This window comes from Lissotriton helveticus, chromosome 4_1, assembly GCF_964261635.1.
Source record: "Lissotriton helveticus chromosome 4_1, aLisHel1.1, whole genome shotgun sequence".
Lineage (NCBI taxonomy): Eukaryota > Metazoa > Chordata > Amphibia > Caudata > Salamandridae > Lissotriton > Lissotriton helveticus.
In genome coordinates this window covers 717,219,136-717,241,204 of record NC_136063.1, presented here as the reverse complement: position 1 = coordinate 717,241,204, position 22,069 = coordinate 717,219,136, and the positions used below count along the sequence as shown (strand labels likewise).

General features: G+C 42.3%; 1 protein-coding gene across 1 annotated transcript in view; it reads right to left on the bottom strand.

The window, feature by feature from the left end:
* The window catches only part of LOC144827307 (maternal DNA replication licensing factor mcm3-like), a 213,928-nt gene that overhangs the window by 20,843 nt on the left and 171,016 nt on the right, over window positions 1–22,069 (bottom strand). Inside the window, exons 11-15 of the mRNA XM_078685676.1 lie at window positions 11,942–12,068; window positions 7,879–8,029; window positions 4,288–4,428; window positions 4,119–4,207; window positions 3,946–4,040 (exon numbers count right to left, since the gene is read on the bottom strand). Coding sequence (XP_078541802.1) covers window positions 3,946–4,040; window positions 4,119–4,207; window positions 4,288–4,428; window positions 7,879–8,029; window positions 11,942–12,068 — 603 coding nt within the window. The remainder of the gene's footprint in view (window positions 1–3,945; window positions 4,041–4,118; window positions 4,208–4,287; window positions 4,429–7,878; window positions 8,030–11,941; window positions 12,069–22,069) is intronic.

The following is a 22,069-nucleotide window of genomic DNA, read 5'->3' as shown; positions in this document are numbered from 1 at the left end:
TTAAAACACAAATACAGTGCGTTTGGAAATATTTAATGCTGTGTAATAGTTCGGACATGAACGTTAAGTAGTTTTTGTGAGTGGAGAATCGTGAAATGTGCTGTGTGGTTATTCAAAAAGCCAAAGAGGAAATGTAGATTTCATAGTCCACAAATAAGATATGGAGGCAAAAATATACTTTTTCTTGCATTTTGAAAGCCTCTTTCTTAATACCTTCATTTTCTTTTTTTTTAAATTACATATAAAGTTTATTAAAATAGTAAAAATCATTGTTTTCTCATCTTTAGAAATCCCACCAAGTTTCTTGGCCCTCAAAACATGCTTTTCATTCTCCTGGCTTCTTCGCCCATTGACTGTAAAAGAATGTCCGAAATTGGCTTTGGCTGCTTTAGACCAATTCTGCCGTGATGCCACTACAACTCCTGCTAATTGGAATGTATTAAGTTTGGGATGTTGTGCAACGTTTGGTATAAGAATTTTTCAATTTTGCAAAAATAAAGACCTTGTTTTAGTCTTAGATAGGCAAGTCTTCATGAGCTCCATTATGAACTTGGGTACTCGATAAGCTCTTATTAAGAGGATGGTAGCTTATTTGGTTTTAACCCCTTTTTAACCACTGGCATTCAGTTTTGATCTATTTGTTTTCTGTTTGTTCATCGTGAATGGCAGACCTAGTATTTTAGCGATCAGTTTTTGTAACTTGCTTAACTGATACCGTGTTATGGTAGCAATTCGCATTTGGTCACGCAACACTGACAGTGCAAACTGCCAGCATGAATTAGTGCCTCAGGAAAGGTACCTGTACCAGGAACCTAACCCTATAGATAGAGCCGGCCCTCACCCGAAAGCACCTTGGGCGTAAATAAATGTGCCACCCTTGCTGCTGCTGGTGAACAAAACGAGACATCAGGGTGTCCTTTTCACAGGTCAGTCCTTGGCTGGCTAGATCACTGATTTGCCACTGCACACAACTATCTCCTTCCCCCACTTTACCAGAGCCCCTCCAGCTTAGCTCCATCAGGCAGGTAAATAAGATTAGAAACACTTTAAACAGAATCACTGGAGTCAAAGTGAAGGTACTGTCCTCTGCAGGACCTTAATGCAGAGCTCCATGAGCCCCTCTAAAGATTGGCACACAGGGCCAGGGCCGAGCGCGCCCATGCCAAAAGCCGGCTCGACTATACAAACCTTTATCCTCACACCTCTACAACCCCATTGTGTTTCAAAAAATAATTTCAGCAATGTGATTAGGCAAGAATCCCATTATTGCATGGTATATTCTAATATTATTAAGTCATTGATGGGAGTGTTCTGATTTTGGGAGAAAATGCTCCTACAAAAAGTAAGTTTATTTGGTATCAGGGGTACTGCAAAATATTTTGACTAGTGGGGAAAAACTGCACATGCCTAGCGCAAATGTCCCTCTACGAAGCAAAGCTCGTTGACCTCAAAGGCTGATTAGTTTCAGCATTAGCGCTCAATTTGTCCACTTGAAATACAAACGCTCTCTCCGGCTCGGATCATTTTTTTGCTGCATCCTCGTGATAAATATGGTGATGGAGTAAAAGTGTGGCTAGCAGAAGACCGATTATGCACGTGGGGTGTAATCCAGTAGAAGGCTCACAAGTCCTAATATCGGTATAAGCAAAATGCCATACAGGAGGAGAGAGTACCATGAAAAATTACCAAATTGCAAGAAAAAGGCTCTTTGACCATTCCTTAAATGTAGCAGAGAAAAAAAGGAGTTGGAATGCTAAAGGTTTGCTAAGCTCAAAAGCTCTACTGCAGAGCCAGGTGACAAAAGAAAAGGACTGTTTTTTATTGCTCAATGGGAAACATTGCAGCACGAGTTTTGCCATCCAAAAATGAATTTAGCTTATAAAGCAGTTTTTGGTGTATAGGAACACGTTCCATACAGGTTCCTTTGACCACCCGATGTCTTTTTACGCTCAAAGCAATGGACTATCACTATTAACTTTCGAGGAGTAAGTTGAGGGCAAAGCATTTTGTAGAATGGTTTTCGAAAGGGTGGGGGCTTGCAAGAATTTGGGAAGATCCAATCGGTTAACTGGGATCAGGGGGTGATGCCAGGAAGAAATGGGCAAAAGCATGAAAACTGGTTGCAGAGTTAAGGAAACACGCCTGCACAGCAGGAAAGCCACTGCTGTCAGGATAATGCTGAGACCCTGCGGCTTGATGACCCAGTGACAGTACCCTGTGCAACAAAATCATTCAAGCAGACCTTGAAGAGACAGAGGGGCTCAACACATGTAAGGACCCACAGAATATACATAGTCATTCTCCACCACAGTATTCTTGCATGATTAATCTCAAGCAAGGAGCATCTTTCTAGACAATGTCTAAACAAAATCAAGGCAACCCGAGGAAATTGTTCCTGGAGGATGATCGGGGTGAGCAAAAACTGCTCGGGGAGAAGGAGCACCAATTAATTAGTACCCTGCACACATGCAGAACAGGACCGAATGGAGAGAACAAATTAAGATGGATGAATACTGTACAGCCTGATGGGTAGAGTAAAGGAGATCTAGCAAATGCATGGAAGAAAAGGAGCTCACCCTTCTTCCCTCGACCACACACTTGCTATAAATGCCTTCCTGGAGTGCTTTGGAGACTACAGACAATACTCTGTAGTGGATAATGCAAGTCTATACAATGAAGGAGTCACAAGAGAATTCACGAACAGGCACCGAGATGCAGATTTTGGGAATTCAAGTAGAGGCAATGGAGGAGGAATGCCACTGGTGGTGAGGCTGTTGCTAGAAGATCGATGCAATTCGGACAATACAACAAAGCTGACAAATTAAGGAGGTGGCACTGTTCTGGCAAAGGTCACATCTCTGCAACTGAGCAAATTCATGTGGAGGCCTTTGCAAATAAGGAAGCAACACTAAATGCAGTGATCCAGAAATAAGAGAATAGGAAAAGGTTAAGTAGAAAGAAAATTATGATTGCTCTTGGAAATAAGTCAGTAGACTAAGAATAATCTGCATTACGAGTAAGAAACTACAGATTTTGGAGATTTCGGCCACCATCAGCTAACCGGGAAAACTAATGGTAGTGCACATGTACGCAACATGTGCTCTAGGGATGAGGCTAGTTGAGCCTCTGCAAAGCAAGTTACGGGAGGGTCATATTGATTTGTTCAGATTTGCTCATAAGTGTTGCTCACAATAGGAGAGGAGCCGCTGGGTGAATGCATGAAAGGCTGGGGAGACTAACTCACTAGTTCTGAACTTTAGCTAGGTCTTCTGCAATGGATACTGAAGGATTTAGTTACTGGGTTGAGTTTGGCGTTACCCATACTTATGTTGATCTGTTCCAGTCTTCCTGATTGGCTCACATCAGAGCAACAGTGTTTTCTAACCTGGAAGTACTGAAGCACGTACTTCTTGAAGTAAAAAAAATGGAGGATTCTGCAATCAATTTTTAATGTGCAGCTACAGATGATGGTTGCACTGAGAATAGTATGTATATGTGAATAGGATGTATGCTTTGCAACGGACTGTGCTTACGTTAATCAAGCCACAAGTCTCAGTGGTACCACACACCTTATGGAGATCAGTTTTTATTATGAGGTCCAAGATCTAAAACCCTAACTAGTCTGACAGCCTTTGACTTTAACCAGAGAACACTACACTGAAATAGTGAATATGTTATTTACAGCACAAGGACCTCACTGAGACAAGCACTCACTGCTAATATTTGTGGTTTACCTACAGGTCACAGGTTTTAATACTGCAAAAGCAGAGCCAGTTTTTCTCCTTCCAAGGCCAATCAACTGAGGTCCATTACGTTATGAACAAACTGCCCTTTACTGTGCACAAACAAATTAGCCATCAACCTACAAAACCAATTGATCCACTTGAGTAAAATTAGGACTCTATTTTACTAGAAGTGAAAGAAGAAATATAATAAACATTGTACCTAAATCCTGGGTCATGCTTTTTCCGCTGAAAGAGTACGGATCATTTATGTCCATCGCATCATCTTCATCTTTTGACTCTCCCCTAGAAGGCTTCCTACAATACAAGCAGAAAGGCTAAGAACATGCTGACACAATTCTCTAAGAAGCCCTTCGCAGACAACCTGGGATTTACCTTACACTTTCCTGGCTTGGGACGACTTGGCTAGATTCATCACCATTTACACTATCAGCATCAACTTTTTTCTTCTCTTTCTCCAAAACCTAAAGATCAAATTTTAAAGACATCAATTTTTGCCCCGGTGCAAGTATTCCACAAGAAATATTTATAATCTGAACATTACCTTTTTGAAGTAAGCAAACTGAACAAGTTCCAGGGCCACTTCAGCATCTTGAATATCGATGGTTTTGCTCATTCTGAGTTTAGCATGAGCTGTGGACAATCGGATCATGGTCTCCAGAGCTCTTGCTGTAACGGGCATCGTCTAAATACAATTCAAATACATTTGATTAGTGATGAAATGAAAAAGAGCACTAATCAGAACAATAAAGTTAACTTAAAACACCACTTTGAACGTACTTTTGTGCCATTCACAAAATCAAGACCTACAAAGAAATCAAAATGTTAGCTACCCTCCAATCCTGGTAACAGACATTGCTAGTCTTTCAATACGCATATCAATCTTTGCTTCACAAATGTAAGGGTTGCCACCACCCCCCCAGACATTGCACTCTCACAAATCTTGGCAGTGGATGGTTTGTCAAACTGTGGTTACTACATAAAAAGTTTGTTCACATGAAAACAAAGAACATAATGCAGTAACAGTCCACAAACCATCTACCTCACACATCACATGTTGACTGGCTTAGCCTTATACAGCGCATCACTGCCTTTCAGCTAGGTTTGCACTACATAAATGGTGCATACAAACATAGCAGTGATTTTAGTTGGGCTTAAAACATCATGGTACAGAATCCACGTTAATAATAATATATATATTTTTTTTTAAAGTGTGTGTGTGTTGGGGGGGCACAATGGATCACTGCCAGGGAGCAATGACTGGATTATGCCCACATCCTTTCACATTATCAACAGCTTCAACATGGTGACCCTTCAATATGCTGCCAGAATTACAGAAACTGTACTACAATGGTTCAGATCTTATGCTGCAATACAACTCACCAGTTAAAATACAGCAATTGTTTAAATTCAAGGGAATGCTGTGCAATCTAAAAGACTCTTCCTGGCTCTCTCCGATACGTAGACGACAGCCCTCATAACCACATTTAAAAAACAGCAAGGTTAGCAAGCACATACAGACCGCACCAAACGACATCAACATTTCTAAACGGTCGGGGAAACTACATTACAGTCAGTAAATGTCTTAATAAGTGTAATAGTGCATAGTTCCTAATTAGCACTGCATGAATTGCAATAACAGGTAATATCTTATAGACCGGAAGGGGTGGGAGCACACAACTGACCTCCCAGCACAGTTCGCCCCTTAGCATTATGGTAAATGCAGTTTATAGTGCATGCTTTCTTGGTATTCTGCTGGAGTGTTACAAAGTTGGTGCAGGTTAGTGCTGTACATCTCTAGACGTGTTTCTGGATTTTATCCATCATCAGTATAGATAAAAAAAACAAAAAAAATTCATCTGAGGTGGCTGAGCAGGCTGCCACAATTCTTACAGGACTCAGTATCTCACAGGTGCATCTCCACAAGCTCGTCAGCTCAACTTTGGTGGAACACTCCAGCAAAATAACAATTAAGCATGAACTACAAACTGCATTTACCATAATGCTAAGGGGCGAACTCTGGTGGGAGGTCAGCAGTGTGCTCCCACCCCTTCCTGAATATCTTACTTTTAGACCTTAGAGACACTGGTGTACTGCTATTTGATTGTGCCAGTTTCCTGCAATGGGGAGCAACCATCCACCTCAACTCTCAAGCATGATCAGGAATACTGGGCTAATCTTGGTTTCGGAAGTGTCCTTCATTCACAAACATGCAGAATGTGATCAATCTCAATCACGTTTTTTGGATTCCTCCAACTCTCGTATACTCTCCGAAAACCTATCATTCCCATAAAAACTTTTAGTATGGATCACTGCAACAGGCCGAGCTCTTCCACCTAAAAATCCTCACATAAACCAGATCTTTGACTCATTCCGGTCCTTGTAATGGACCACACGGTCTGCTTTGATGCCAAGCAAATTACTGCCAGTTACAGAGAAACTGGAATTTAAAACCCTCTGCATGGTGCTAAATCTATGCATATCAGGAACCCGGAGTTCATGAGTTAAGTGATGTTGAAAAAACAAACCAAGGCACCAGGACGGACGTATCAAAGCTCCGCCTTTTTTTTTTTTTTTTTTTTTTTAGAGCCGGATCTAAAAAGCTCCACTCTGAAAGAGTTTGAAGGAATTCCTATTGAGGAACATACTGAAGAAAAAAAAATATTTTACACATTGGCCAAAACGAACAGAGGAAGCTGATTAAATAGGCCTATAAACATTTGGTTTTAATCTAAGTACGGATCAGGGACGAGGCAGCTGTTGTGATCTTAAAACCAGGGCTGGTCCGCCTCTTTGCATCAGATGCCCTATTCTCGTACAGATTTTGTGGAATAAAATACTGATAAGTTTGGACTATTTTATTGAAGTGCTCTTAAGATTAGATTTTTTGCAGTATTCTGGGGCAGACCTTTCATCAACCCCTCAAATTTTGAAAGAAAGGGAGTAACAAGACTACTGTCTTGAAAAAGAAGGTGCTATGTGAAGAAACCTTCGAAACACGTCAATGCCCTTATTGTAGCCACAAATCCATCTGTATGAACATTACCTTAGATGTGTATGATTTGAAAGGCATCAGGGTTCATGTGTATAAATTCTATTTTTGATTGTGGCGATTCATGACAAAGATTACTGTCCGTTTTTAAACTCTCGTGTTATGTTCTTGGAATTATTTTTAACTATGATGAATTTGTTTTAATATTGAATGCAATGCAATTTCTTCATTGTGATTTTTGGATATAATTGTTTTTAACTGTGTACTTTTTTGGAAAATATATTGTTTTAATAAATTACAATTATCACTTTACTAATTACAAGTGTTTTGTGCCAATACATTGCAGCCTCAAGGTTCAGAGGTGGTTGTTATGATTAGGTTTTGAATGTATGTGGTTTTGATTATCAGTATGAGATAAGGTGCAGATACAAAATACTCCCAGAGGACGCTTTTGTAAAAATTCTTGCTGAAAAACGACCCAGACACCCAAAGTCCAACCCCCCTCTTCTATGAAGCATAACGTTTTTTCTAGTACCAGTACTCTGCTAGTAATTCCCACTCATTCATTCTTTTAAAGGACTTTGGAGAATCCCTCTGGTTACCAAAGTGCTTTACTGAAGCCATAAAAACAAATGGATTGCCATGATGGCAACACCAATGTAAACATGGGGCTCATAGTGACAGAATGTTGACCGTATTAGCTGGAAATTGAACATTAAGCTTTACTTTGGGAATAGTGCAGAATTCACTATGACGGTTTGTACATTTTCACAAACGAATTTACCTCTTCTCCCAAAATACACATTTCCCCAGAAGGATAACAAAATAAATAAACCAAGGGTGTATGCAAGCACAAACTTTATATGGAGTGGCGCTCTAGATAAAGTGTAATACGTTTTGTTTCCAACCCTTGCTAGATATTAAAAACAACTTAAAATCCATTGTATAATAGCGGCACAGATAAAACTGTTATCTTCTATTGCTTCATTGGAAAAACTTATTAGCAAGAAATGGTGCGCATAAGAACATTTTATTTTTGGGGTTCACAAATTGGCAACACTTGTGAGGTCGCTCTTAGGGGAACAAAAAGGAGCTGCTCAATTGCCAAAACCATCAAGGAAGATAGGATGAATTAATACTTACCCTTGCACGTTCGTTATTCATCTGATCATGGCTGCGGATCTTCGAATATTCTTCAGCTATATAGTCCGCCGCTTCCTGGCTTAGAACCGGCTTTACCAGTTTAGCCACATGGATATACTTTCGAATAAATTGCATGCTTACAACCTTGTCTCTATCAAAGAAAAAATACAAGCACAACACTCATTAAATAGACTCAATTTAGCGAGAACTCGATCATGAATAGCAGCAGTTGAACACGTGAATTACATCTCATAACACTAACATGAATGGATCCATACTTGCATAGCGTTGCACTCAAATGGCACCACAGGATTTCAGTGCAATTTTCTGCCAAGGTATGATTTCATGGTTTGTTCTCCAACCAAACCTCTAATTTAATCTTTTAGTAGGTATTCCATGATTCTTTTAGAGATTTTTTAGGGTCCCTCCGAATCTTATCAGAAGTAATTTCAGCTTTGTTTGATATTTTATGCGTAGTCAAAGTTATTTTCCAAGTCTTCAACTGTCTCCTTGACTAAGATATGGATTTGCCTTCTGCATTATTATTGGGAAAATGAACTAGAATTTCCTACATTCAAAAACAAAAAAACTCTAAAATGTTTGTAGAGCTAGTCCAGGGTATGTGCAGCACTAATGCGAACTTCCAAAAATGGACTTTTTTGAGGATAAGAAAGCGTCGTAGAAAGCAGATATATGCCGTTCATGCAACCCAGCCCTCAGCTGACATACAACTTGTCAGAATTGAAGTTCAGAGAAGAATATTGGAGGGTAACATGAAGAGTCTAAAGAAGAGCATAGGAGCAGTGCTATGCTCCATTCTAGGGGCCAACTATCCTGAATCCGGTACTATAGAAACCACCTTGGTGCGCAGTATGTTACCTCTATTGTGGAGGTAATTCAAAGAAATTTACCACAAGGTATAGTATATATATATATTTTTTTTAAATGGCACTATTATATATATATATATATATATATATATATATATGTTCCTTATAGCCTGAGGCTGAAAGGGTATTATTCGATCTGCACTTTCTGAACCTCGATGACTAAAATCATTCATCACCAACCTTAGGGCCAGTATGGCTCTAAAATACATCTATTGCCCATTGCACCTTTATTTCCAACTTCGCACCCTGACCCCCTCCACTATCAGACAGAAATTTGAATGAGAGAACATATCTCGAATTGATAGTATCTATTCCCTCAAAGTGCTGTTACAACACAGTGACCATGTTCACAATGTTGTAGTGATCCTTCACAACAATGTTGGTTAAATGCTTTTTTTTTTTGCTTTTTTAAAAAGCTCCTCATGGTTCGGAATTTGTAGGTGTGGCTGGCCTACTACCATGCCCGAGTCGTGCTGGTTAGAAAATATTTCCATGGGTACTTAACGCCACAGTGGAGAGGAGGGTACAGGCCAGTGTGTGCATCTGCAACTCATATCCTCAAATCTTGCAAGAATCCCTTCCGAATAAAGTTTGAGTTGGTTCAGAGGCAGGCAAGCATCTGCTCTTGTTCTCGGATGCTATTTATTCCCTTTGTTACGCCCATGATCTGGGCCATGATCGCATTCTAAGCCACTGACATAATGGCAGAACCACAGAACATGTATTAATGGGTAAGATGAAGGCCTATGATGCATAGAGTCTTGCTGGTTCTATTCAGAAGGCATTGGGATGTTGCTAGGGGTCACACTTTCATGGGAAAAGAGCTGCCCATTAGCACTTTAGTGCTAGAAACCCACAAGATGTCATCAACAATGTTTGCTATGGGAGATTGCGGGTTGTGTCCAGCTGCAATTCATGCTGAAAGAAACTAATTAAAAACGGGGAATGATATGGCTTGTAAGGCAGTCAATTAAGGGGGCAGAAACAATGCACATCATGGTGTTTTTTTGTTGCAAGTCTAATCCTAAAAAATGAGAAAAGTAAAATAGTAGGATAGCCTACCTCGTACCTCCACAAAGCCCTACTGGAATAGGCAGGTTATGCAGGACCCAACACCCTTCAAGTAGAAGCATCTTGGACAACTCCAAAGAGCTCGCCCTGCCCAGCAGGATAAGCAACTTTTTACTTTTCCACAGACTACCATGGGTCATCATTTCTACAAACTAGACAGCTTGTGATCATTGTACATTTATACGCAGTGTGTGCAACTGGAGAGTGCACAGCAGATAATGTTTAGCCAGGTTAAACTCTGAAGAAACCAGTGTATTTGGACAGTGAAAGTTGCCACTTTGTGTGCTTCACAGTAATTGCATGCTTCCTGTTGGATGGGACCACAAAGGTACAGCATTCGACCTTTGGTTTGATAGTGCAGTTGTCACTAGACCTCACGTGGTCACAGAAAAAATGCCTTCAGATGCACTACTGGGAGAGGGTCTTCGATTCCACCTACATGTTTTCTCTGAGCACAGGTTTGGATTGGACAAAAGTTGAGCACTTCTGCTGAAATAGTGCTTGCATTCCAATTGTATGTGTTTGTAAAGCGCATCATTTACCCTCAGGAGGGTATCACGGTGCTGATGGAAAACAGACACAAGGAAAAATAAAAGTGCTGGAACTGAAATACAGCAAACCAAAGAAATTAATCACGCTGAGAGAACAGCCATGTATATAATGCTTTCCTAAACGTCGAGAGATCAGACAACTGTCAAGTTCAATGGGAGAGAAATCCACTGTATGGCAACGATACAGAAAAGGCATGACCAACATATGTTTTGTAGTGGACTACGACAGCGAACGCTTTTTGCTTTCTGACAAAGGTTCAATGAAGAAAGTCACATTCAATCCCAAAGGTCTACTTTGTTTATTATGAAATGTTATAACAAAGGCAATAGGCCTGGCTTATTTATTGTGAAAATCATTTGCTAGATCCAATAGGCATTTAATAGTGGATTTGTTTTTATCATACTGTGTTACGGGTTGTAGTTCTGGGAGTTAAAGATTTTCACTGTGAAAAACCTTGCTCGATCATTCGGAGAGGGGTGTAATTTCGTTTAGATGTGTAATTTAAAACTATAGCATAATGGTAGTCCGCTTATGTGCACGTCAGTAGGCCAATGTTGGGTATGGTGCCGAGCCAGTTGTAAAGGCTATAGGCTGTATTGGTTTATTGCGAAACATGAAGTTAGATCCCATAGGTTTTATATGTGAAATAAAAAAAAGTGAGGAAGTAGCCAGTAGGACCAACTTGTGTATTGTGAAAAGCTTGCATTATTGGCAATTGGCTTTTCAGGGTGGGTTGCTGTTACACTGTACTAGTACGGATCCTTGGTTACTTGGAATCTCACAGTTTACTATAGTAGGCAAGGGTTTGGTGTTGATTAACCACTCTACAAAACCGTTGATTTGCTCTATGCAGGCAGATGCCACAGGGCAGCAGAACCAATGGCTGAAGCATTCTGCTTCCACACATGAATGTATGCAGAGGAGGGTGAACCAAATTAAGCCATTGGCTCTATTACTCTGTGAACAACTGCATTTGTCTGTCCACATAGGCACATCCGCCTAAAAAGGAGTACAAGTCCTTTAGTTTTCCATTTTCTCCACTTTCATGTCTTACCTTGGATGTTTTCATTTCAGAGGACACTACATCACCCCAGACAGTGCCACTTCCTTACCTCAATTCATATGTAGTGTGCTGCATCCCCCCCGAGGCCAACGCCTCTTAACCAACCCACTACCATGGAATACTATGGTCAGTGTCGTTTTTCACATTTCTATGATGGGCAACACGTTGGTTATAAATTTGGTGGCCATGCAGGACTTTCAAAACAAAAGAAACCCTACACACCACCAATGCAAGGCAGCCACGGGCTGTGATGTTTCAATTTTATTATTGCAAGGCCTACGTCAATAGGTGCTATTTTTTCACTTTAATTTATCTTGCAAAAGTTGATAAATGTGTGTGTTTAGTTGTGGTTGTGTAAGAGAGTAAGTTCGGAAACTTTAAGTATTTCAATTCTGTTGCTTTTTCATTTGGTGGAAACGATTTGAAGAAACTTTCTGGAGTATATCAAATTAACACCATGCAGCATTATGGAAGGTCCAATCATTACCTTTTGGTACGTGGACCATGAAGTAAGTTGTCATGTTTTTCATAAATCTGCAGTTCTTGCTCTGCTTCGTTTTGAGCATTTGGGTCATCAGTTGCAAAGACCTCAACATTGCATCCAAGCGGTAACGCTGAAAAAAGCAACCAAGAACTTGATCTAGACAAAAGCCAAAAATGTACAATTTTCACAAGCATTTTTGATCTCACTAGGACTTAAACAACTAATCAATAAACGCTTCTCTAAACAGTTACATGTAAAGTGATTTTCTGAGATGAAGCAACAGTGCTGCCCTTGGGAGTGCAATACATTATACTGGTCGATTAAAAAGAGAAAGGAAAATGGACTATATTTTATATGCAACTTGACTATTACAGCAGATGTTAATCAGGGAACAGCGAGGGCAATAATGACAGGAGGCGTGGGACAGCCGGCACCTGTGTTCCACCGTATCACTCCTGTCCTTCTCCGCTCCACCCCTCCCCCCGGCAGTACGACCAGACCAGGTGGATCTATGTCACAGGGACATTTTTCCATGATCGGACTTTGCTTTGACGTATCATGGTCATCATATGTGCTGTCCCAATTGGCTCAACTAAAACGAACCAAGACAACTCCCAGAACGCACAGGTATGTAAAAACAAAGTCCAGGAGTGAGAGTGTCCTGTTGACATGGGGTCAACTGGCAAACCCAGTCAAAGATCACCAGAGGCACCTCCTATGTAGCCCATTACTCAGACCCCCCCCCCGTCATGCAGAGCGCTAGCTCTCTGATGACAGAACTTTTACCCATGTTAGAAGTTCATTATTTCCACCTCAAGATGGCTTCCAGTGCCTGCCACGCTTCCCATGAATATTCGAATGTGGAAGCTGTCCATTCCCCATCCGTTTTTTCACTTTCTGCACAGGAACGTCCATGCTAGAAGTAACCGTACTAAAAACCTAGGTGCTTTGTTTTGAATATAATAATTGTTAAAGTAGGGTTCAGAGAGTCGGATTTCACGCCGTGGGAGAATATGCATTAAGAGGTTGTGCCTTGGCGGACCAGTGTTGGTGGGCAGTTCAGTTTTGTTGCTTCAGAGGACTGTTATGTTGCTAATGTATTTTCAACTCTAGAATCTGGTCGGCGAGTGTCATTAGGAGCGCAACTGCCACCTGACTAAAATGGCAACAGTCTTGCAAGACGAGCAACGAATACTGTTTGAAATCAGGACCTGTTTGCAGTGCCCCCACTTTTTGCTCCATTTGAGACCCCTGGATGCTGGTTTTCTGACTGAGAGTGCCCTGGGTTCTGTTCCGCTGGGCAGGCCCAGTGATATGTTGAAAACACCCACTGTTATAGTGAAAAAACACACATACATTGGAGTACACTGTGTTTCGGTACCCCTATGATTGGCATGACCTACCCAATAAGGCCCTAGTACATAATAGAACAGGTGGATTAAAACGACCTTTAAGTCACTAGAATATATTAGGGATGACAGTTTAGAAGCCAGCAGCTTTTGCTGCACTTGTGTGCACTGCTGAGAGCCGGAGATAATTTTAAAAGCAGCCCTGTTTTGCAGCACTGCTTTTAAATGTAAATTGTGCCCAAACTCTACTTTGGGGGTAGGGCCACTCATAAAGTGATAAAACTACAATATTTTGGCAAATCCTGTACCTCCAGGGTCTCCCCTAGGTGTCCCAGGGGTGGGGAGGGGTTATGTACTTATAAGGAGGAACCTTATAAAAGAGATTTTATGCACCCTGGGGATAGTGAAATTGCACATATCACTTCCCCCATTGTAGTAAAGTGCTTCCCAAAATCGACTTGTGTTATGAGCACTGTGGTGTGAGGATCTACATTGTTGCATATTCAGGACCCCTAAAGTCTCCTCTAGGTGTCCCAGGGGTGGAGGGTCATTTAGCTATAAGCAGGGTCCTTATAAAATTATCTTTTATAGGCCCTGGTGTTGGAGAAAGTGCACATTTAATTTTCCGCATTGTTGATCCCCGAACACATAGGATAACATTGCAATATTTTATGAACGCACAACTATTAGTAGGAATCAAAGGAAAATATAATTTAAGGACTTAGGAGGATGGCATTGATACATCCAACAATATGCTAATGTTGAATGTATCCTAAAATATACAGAAAATAAGTTATGACTGTCTGGAAGCCAAAATTCTGCCTTCTTGTAGTCTCCCCTGATTGGTCAGAGTTAAGAGGATTAGCCAGGCTGCTTTGATGAAGTGATGAGTGGCACCCAGGAAAGGCTTTCTCTTCGAGAGAACTCTGCTAGACAGGAATGTCAGAGCAGGGTGGAGGGGGTCGTAAACATGGAGCTTCAAAGGGAGATAGGATAGGATAGGCAGGGAATGCCAGGCCCATCTACCCACCAGCTCCCCTGACTTAGCCAGATGCCAGGCATTTGCTGATGGTAGGGGGAGAGGAGAGCTATTGAAATGACACATACTGGGGGTTGGTTTAACTAGTTCTTGCTCCTCTGCTGCAAGTTCAGCCGTATTGAATTTGAGAAATAGGGCTTTCTGGGAGAAGATGATGCCACACTTTGGAGGAAGTGGTTGGCTCTGGAGTGTTGCCTTGCACTGCATTGGATAGGAGTGCTCTCCTGCTTGACCCCAGAGAATACTGAATAAATATGTGAGGTGCAGAGCATCTCACATCTGCTGCTTGAAATGCAGAAGGTGGCTTGCCAAGCTGGAAACCTGATTTGCACCATCAGGCCCTGCATTCTGAAAGACTACGCCTGCTGCATTATTTTGAACTACAGCCCTTTGCATGGACCTTGCTTCAAGAGGAATAAAGGGTGGACTCCCTGCAAGCTACAGGTTAACGGAGCTCACCTGGACCATCACAACCTAGAATCCCCAGCCTGGAGCACATCCAGGGAATTTGTATTATTTAGCCAGTGAAGTTACTGCTTTGTGGACCGTGTTCCTGGTGCCTGCGTGGAGATACATTTCTTTTTTCCTGTAACGGCTAAAAAGACTGAGAAAGGGAAGAAGAAAATATGGTGGCTAAAGTCTCTTGAGAACGTGGAAGAAGAAATGGTAGCATACCTGCTTGACTCTCCCGCATGCCCGACTGGTTTAAATTAAGCACACACCTAGGGATCTACAGCTGCAACTGGCTGGGCGTACCTTGCCCCTTGACTGCAGTTCTGATGTGTGGATCCAGTCAAATTCTGTAGTGGAGTGAATGGAGTCAAAGAACGAGCACAAATACGGTTACAACTTTAATTTTAGTCAGTAAGCCAATTATAATGTTTCTGTGTTGCTCATACTAAAACTTTTAAAGACAGGGGCAGTTCTTCCCCATCACAGTGCATCTGTAAAATGTAACCTCAAAGCTCTGAGCACATATATATATATATTTTTAATTATGAACCATAAGAGCCAGGCCCAGAATTTCACTTATTTCAAGTGCAAAATAGCATGATTATTAATAAAGGCACTTCTAGTGCACACAGAGTCTCCAAAAAGTGTCCCAGTGCAGTACCTGCAGTACGGTTAGGCAGGGAACATGCACAGTTTAAAGAACCACGTTTTCAGCTTTTTTAAATAAAACTATCGCTTACAAAGCGTAAATCCAGCAGAAGAGGATTCCAAGATACAGCACACAACATGGAAAGCGATCTGCCGCCAGCTCTCGGTCTGTGAATCCTAGGTGTACAGACCAGCAGCTTATTTGAGGATCGCAGTTGCCTCGACTGATTGTAGAAGCTGAATCTGCAGCTCAAATAGGAGGGACCTTTGCGGTACACGGCGGCATGGAGCAACACCGTTTTGAACGTCACTCTTTCCCCAATAGGAAGCCACTGGAGATCCCGAAGAGGAGGCCTCGCTGTCTCCTTCCTAGCGAGGAGAAGCAGGAGCTGCTGCATTCTGGATAACCTGGAGTTTGTCAAGGAGATATCCTGGCAGACCTGCTTACAAAGCATTGCCATAGTCAATGCGGGACGTAATAAGTGCTTGAATAACAGTTGTCTTAGCATGAGAGGAAAGAGCGGCATACATTTCTTTAGCGTTCTCAGAATTCCGAAGTAGGTCCCAACCAGTCTTTTGTGATTTGGGTCCCAAAAGACAACTGGTCATCAAACCATATCCCCAAATGTTGTATCAGCCTACCATGGGGAGCCTACGGGGGTGCATCGTCCGGCCAGAATGAAAGCCAAAACTGCAGGGAGAAGTCCCCAAAGAGGTGAATATCCATTTTGTCATCATTGCATTTCAATTGAGCCTTTGCCAGCTAGGGGAAGACTGAAGAGAGCAGGATTTTACATGAGCAATTTGCCTCTCTCCCCTTATTCTTGGAAAAGAGCAGCTGTGTATCATCTGCATAGGGGATAACGTTTGCACCAAGTTTATCTGATAACTGAATTAAAGGTGTAAGATAAATATTTAACAGCGTGGGGCTCAGTGCCAAACCCTGAGGAACCCCAGTGTCCAATTTTTGAGAAGTGGCGGAGAAGGGGGTGAGATCCAGATTTGTTGGCTTCTATCCTCCAGGAAGGATTTTAGCCAGTTCCATGTTGATCTGGTCACTCCTCTTTCAAGCAACCGTTCTAACAGAAGGGCATGCAGCCCGTGTCAAACATCGCCGACAAGTCCAGTAGCACCAGTATCAGCCTACCCCCTGTTTCCAGGGTGCCCCGGATAGCTTCTGCTACCTCGACTAGTGCAGTTTCAGTACTGTGCAAGGCCCTGAAACCTGATGGAGCCTGATGAAAGAGCTCATTGTGCTCCACGAACCTCAATAGCCGTCTGTTCACCTGCTTCTCAAGAATCTTAGAGAAGGCTGGAGGTAAGGAAATGGGCCTATAGTGGTCAGGTGAGGTGGGATCTGCTTAAGGTTTTTCAAGCAAGGGAAGATTCATCACCTGGTTCCAACCTCTGGGCACTTTGGCAGCTGCGAAGGATAAGTTAAGCAGCTTATTAGCCAGAGGCTTAATAACTTCTGCCCTGCAACCAACAATTTGGGGGTGCAAGGGTTGATCGGGGAGCCTGATTTTAGTGACTTAAGAGCGTGGAGTGAATACTCCAAAGAAATGACTTCAAAGGCATTTAATTCGGGGAGACTAGCCGAATTCCTTATGATAGGGGTTTCATCCTCCAAATCCTGTCTTCTGCCAGCGCCTAGACTTGCCAGGATTGTTTGGACTTTTCACACCACTCCTTGGAAGCCTCCTTGGAGTGAGTACAGGCAACTGGGGTCTCTGTAGAGTTATTACCAGAGCAGACAATGCGCTCCTCATACTAAAGGCATTTAGTTCTTAGGATAGCCACATAATAGTTTATTTGAGCTTTTTTAAAGATTAGTCTGCTAAATTATAATCCTTCCTCCACTTGCGTTCTAAATTCTTGCAGTTTTTTTTCTTCCAGTTTCAAGGAACCGGACAACTAAGGCTTAGAGTGGGTGATTCTTCCTCCTCTATGCTGGAAGGTGGGAGCCAACTCTTGAGCAATTTTTTTTTTATCCAATTATAACAGCTTAGTGAATCGCCCTCAATTTACCCAGCCAGCTCAAGGGTGCAAAAAGCTAGGCTCTTCAAGAATTCAAGGGGGTCTATCTTATTAAAGGCCTTCACCCTCTGTATCTTTTCATTAGAGAGCGGTTTCAGTTCATTCAGTGTCTGCCAGGCAAACTTAATCACAAAGTGATCTGACCAGATCACACGATGAGGGTCTTCCAATAGTATCTCCCCATTGGAGCAAGCATGATCTAAGATGAGCCCCCCCCCCCCTTCGATGGGTAGGTTTCACCACAAATTGTTTAAGGTTTAGCTGGTTCATGAATTTAATAAACTCTAACGCCTCCCCATCCTCAGTGTAGATTAAAATCACCTAGGACCATGAAGTGGGAGTATCTCAAGGCCAGGTGAGCGATTGCATTGTCCAAAGATTTCAAGAAGGCACTGGCTGGACCCAGTAGTATTTATATCAAGACTCCTGCTATTGCATGCTGGCTAAATGTAAATGTAAATGTTTGTATTTTATATAGCGCACTTCTACCCGGAGGCCTCGTAGCGCTGTATTCATACCGCTGCGGAACCCATCCTGGCTTTCCTGTGAAATGTCCACTCCTGGGCACCCCCAAGGTGAAGCCAGGCATCCACAGCGCTGCTGGGGCCGTTGTGGAGATTAAGCAAGCTATTGCCCAGAGTCACAGAGTGGGACCCATGATTAGACTAGGCACCGAGGCGAGAATTATCAGGTCCGGGGAAATTGAGCCCAAGACCCGCCGAGGCGGGAATCGAACCCTGGTCCCGGGCCAGACCTCTGCATCAGGGTCTGCCGCTCTAACCATTGAGCCACACTTCTCCACAACGCTAGAGAAGTTGATACAGAAGCCCAATGCTTCAGCTCCCATCAACTCCCCCAACTCATATCCCTGGCAGCCCTATTGGTCCTTCAGCACAATTGCTAGACCGCCTCCACTCCCCTCTTTCCGGTCCAATCTGATAATCTTGAAGCCCTTGGGAATGGCCATTGCAATGACCGGATGAGGTTTTGGTGAGCCAGGTTTCAGTATTGAAGCTCAGGTGAAGAGCCTCATCATTTAACAGGTGAAAGAGGTGCTGTGCGCGTTTCTGAATAGAGCGTGCATTATGAAGGCTGCCTTAACCATGAGCTTGCCCTGCTAGTTCTGCGCGCACACTCCCAAATGCGCGTGTCAATGTGTTTCGAGAGAGCTTAAAGTTACATTCCACACAGCACGAGGTGTTTCTCAGCGCTCTTTTACACAGATGCTATCAGGGGCAAGCTGCAAGTGCCCCGTTCTGCTGTATTTAAAATGTGACCGTCTCACCTTTTGTAACCGAACGGGCAGCATGGCTGGCCACATCCCAGATGCCGACGGGCACAAATGGGCTTGTACACAGCCAAAGATGCTTATTATTCATAATCAAATAACCTTTTTTTCTGAGCTTTGATGTTTTCCAGGTCCCTGTGTGAACAGCTCATCCAGTCTTGGCTTTTGTAGGAATTCTTGGATTTGTAGTCCTGGTTATACCTTCATAAAATTAGAGCTACAAATCTCAGAATAGAAAGCAACTAGATGAATTACTCCTCAGTAGACCTAGGAACCTTAAGAGCTCTGGTTTAAAAAACATTATCCCTCCATTATATGCTAAATGTTATAAATATGACCCTGAATACCACACATATCCACCAATAGTGAGTCTATAGTGAAAGATCGCAGTTACAATAATAGGGGTTATAGTGTCTTAGGAGTTTCTAATGACGGAACCATTATGGTTTCTGATAGACATCGTAGAAATGTGACGTAAGCTTTAGAGTGCAGTGAAGTGAATGCAGGTTTAGAATGTCGAGCTTGCGGTTACACGCTCAGTTATATTAAACTCCATGTGTGGTGTAGTCATTGGAGAGTACCCTGGCTAGGAAGGATGCTACAACTGGCCACAAGATACGGGATAAGTAACCAGAAGATACAATGCTCTCCCAAAGAAATTACAGTGGTCCATCAAGTTGCTTGTGCATGCCACATGTGCCTCTGAAGTGCGGAATCGACATTTGGAGTATGTGAAGTCAAAGCACAGTCCCAGTGCCATGGAAAGCATTTGCCGGTAATGAAAGCTTGACTGAAAAAACCTGCTGGAATGTCACTCAAAGTAGTACTCATCTACTATACAACTCAAAGCCATACATTCATACTGAGTGTGAACACTGCAAACCGACGCGCTGAGAGGCAGAGACCAACCATGTGTCGGACAGCTCAAGGAGTCGCCTACAGGCAAAGTGATACCCAAAAAAGGGTCAATTGCTTACCAGTACGGAGTAAAGAGTGTCATCACACCGCAGCAAAGGAGGGAGTGACTCCGGAGAAAGCACCCAGGATTGTGTCTGCCGAGCTGTCCAAACTTGAAGCTGCACCAAACCAAAGCTACCGAGTGGGGCTCAGAACAACTCCAAATGTCTCCAAGGTTCAGAAAGCAGAGAGTGGTGACTGGAATCATTAAAGTTTGCTTTTCCAATGGAGACCAAGAAAGGGGTCATGTTTCATGTCAGCCTGAAAGATGATCCAGAGGTCAGCACATCACAAGGCCTCAGATTTGTTTGCATAAACAAGATCCCGAATCAGCGGAGAGAACTCTACTCTCCAGGTCAGCAAGTTCCACAAATACCTTCTGCAAACCACCACGCTGTTTATTGTCAAAAAGTTGAATATTGGCGACAAATGCACCTCCTGGATAGAGACATTTGATGATTTCATTGAGGAGATTGAGGAAGCAGATATTAAGATTAACAAGCATTGTAAGAATTTTGCTAGTGAAGGTGTAAAAGACAAAGAAAATGGCACAAGCTGATGAAATTGCGTACAGTCAATACAAAGCAGCCTTAAATCTCAAATTGAATCCAATGTAAAACGTAGATTAAGAAAGGTACATCTTCAGTCAAGAAGGACAGAAAGCTGGTGAGACTATTCACAAATTTGTTGAGAAACTGGACACGCTCAACACCAAGTTCAAGTAATTTAATGAGGAGGAAGCTATATGCCTCAAGTTGATTGACTGATGCTTGTCAGTTTCGTTCAGATGAAGAATGCGGAGAGAAACCCGGAGTCTAGAGTGAGTTCTTATGGTAGCCAGAGCTGAAGAACGTGCTGTTGACATGGAGGCGAGAGGTGCTCAGAGTTAGTCACTACGAACGTGAGAAATAACTCAAAGCGCAAGGCAGAGAAACCCAGAGTGATTTCGCTATAGAAGAAGCTGTGCTTCAAGTGTGGATTTTCATTTCCAAATGAAGGCAAAAGTATCTCCATTGGGCAGATCTGCAAAAGCTGTGTAAAGGAGAACCATTTTGTGACTGTATGCAAGGCAAAGTCAAAAGTGTATCACGGCACAAAGACAAAATGGCTGCTCGAATGTTCCAGAAACGACGTTCGATGCACGCTCATGAGGCCAAGCAACCTGAACAGCTGAGGGAAATCAACACCAAACAGCCAATTGAAATCGAAATCTTGGTCAAATAGTTCTTCTGTATCAATATGAAGTGAAAGTGAGGAAGATTGTTGTGCCATGTTTATGTTGTCCTCAGATAAACATGTGCATGTTGGACTGGCCAAATGTGAAGAAAAACACTGGCCCAAGAGTAGTAGACATGATAAAGCACCAAAGACATTCAAACATTGTCCGGAAATCACACTAAAAGTCAATAGTTGTTCAATACCCTTCATTATTGTTAGTGGTGCATCAATAAATATTATGCCAGAGGAGAAGTATAATGAACTGTCTCCATTGCCCCAACTCAAGTCATTGAAAACTAAAGTTTATACGTGCACTGCTTCAACACCCCTAAAGAGTCAAGGCTTATTTGTATCAAAGATGAAGCATAAGACAACAAAAGCACAAGCACCCATTCATGTACTGCAAAGTACAGCGCCAAGCAACTGTTTACTCGCCTCAGCACAGCTTCTGATATGGGACTGATATCAGTGAACTAGAACATGCACGCTCATCACAAATAGTAAGCCAATTGCCTTCATTGTTTCATGGGTTGGAAAAGCTCAGGACTATGAAAGCCCAATTACTCATTGAGCAACAGGACAGACATCCTTAAAGAAACAGATTATTTGCCCTTAACGTACAAGAAGCTGTTGAAAAAGAACTTAAATCCTTACTCAAATGAGATGTAGCATTCCACTGGTCCAACTTCATTGGTTTCTCCCATAGTGGTAGTACCCAAAAAAAACAGTGAATAAGCTGTACACATCTCCATGGATATAAGTCAAGCGAACAAAGCAATTGAAAGAGAACAACATCCAGGTCCACACACTGCAGACATAATAACAATTGAATGGTGCAAAGGTATTCTCTCACCTGAATTTGAATAAAGGATCTCAGTTGAAACTTGAGGAGAATTGCAGGTACATTACAACCTTTTCTACACATGTTGGTATGTTCCATTACAAAAAACTAAGTTTTGGTGTGCCTTCAACTGTAGATCTATTACAAGAGGTCATTTGATGTATCATACAAACTGTCATGAATGATTTCAATTACAGCGATGACCTATTGCTTTTCGATGCCACAAAGAATGAACATGACCAATCTCTCAAACAAGTGTCTCAGCTGCTTGCTGATGCCGGTTTAACTTTGAATGCTGAGA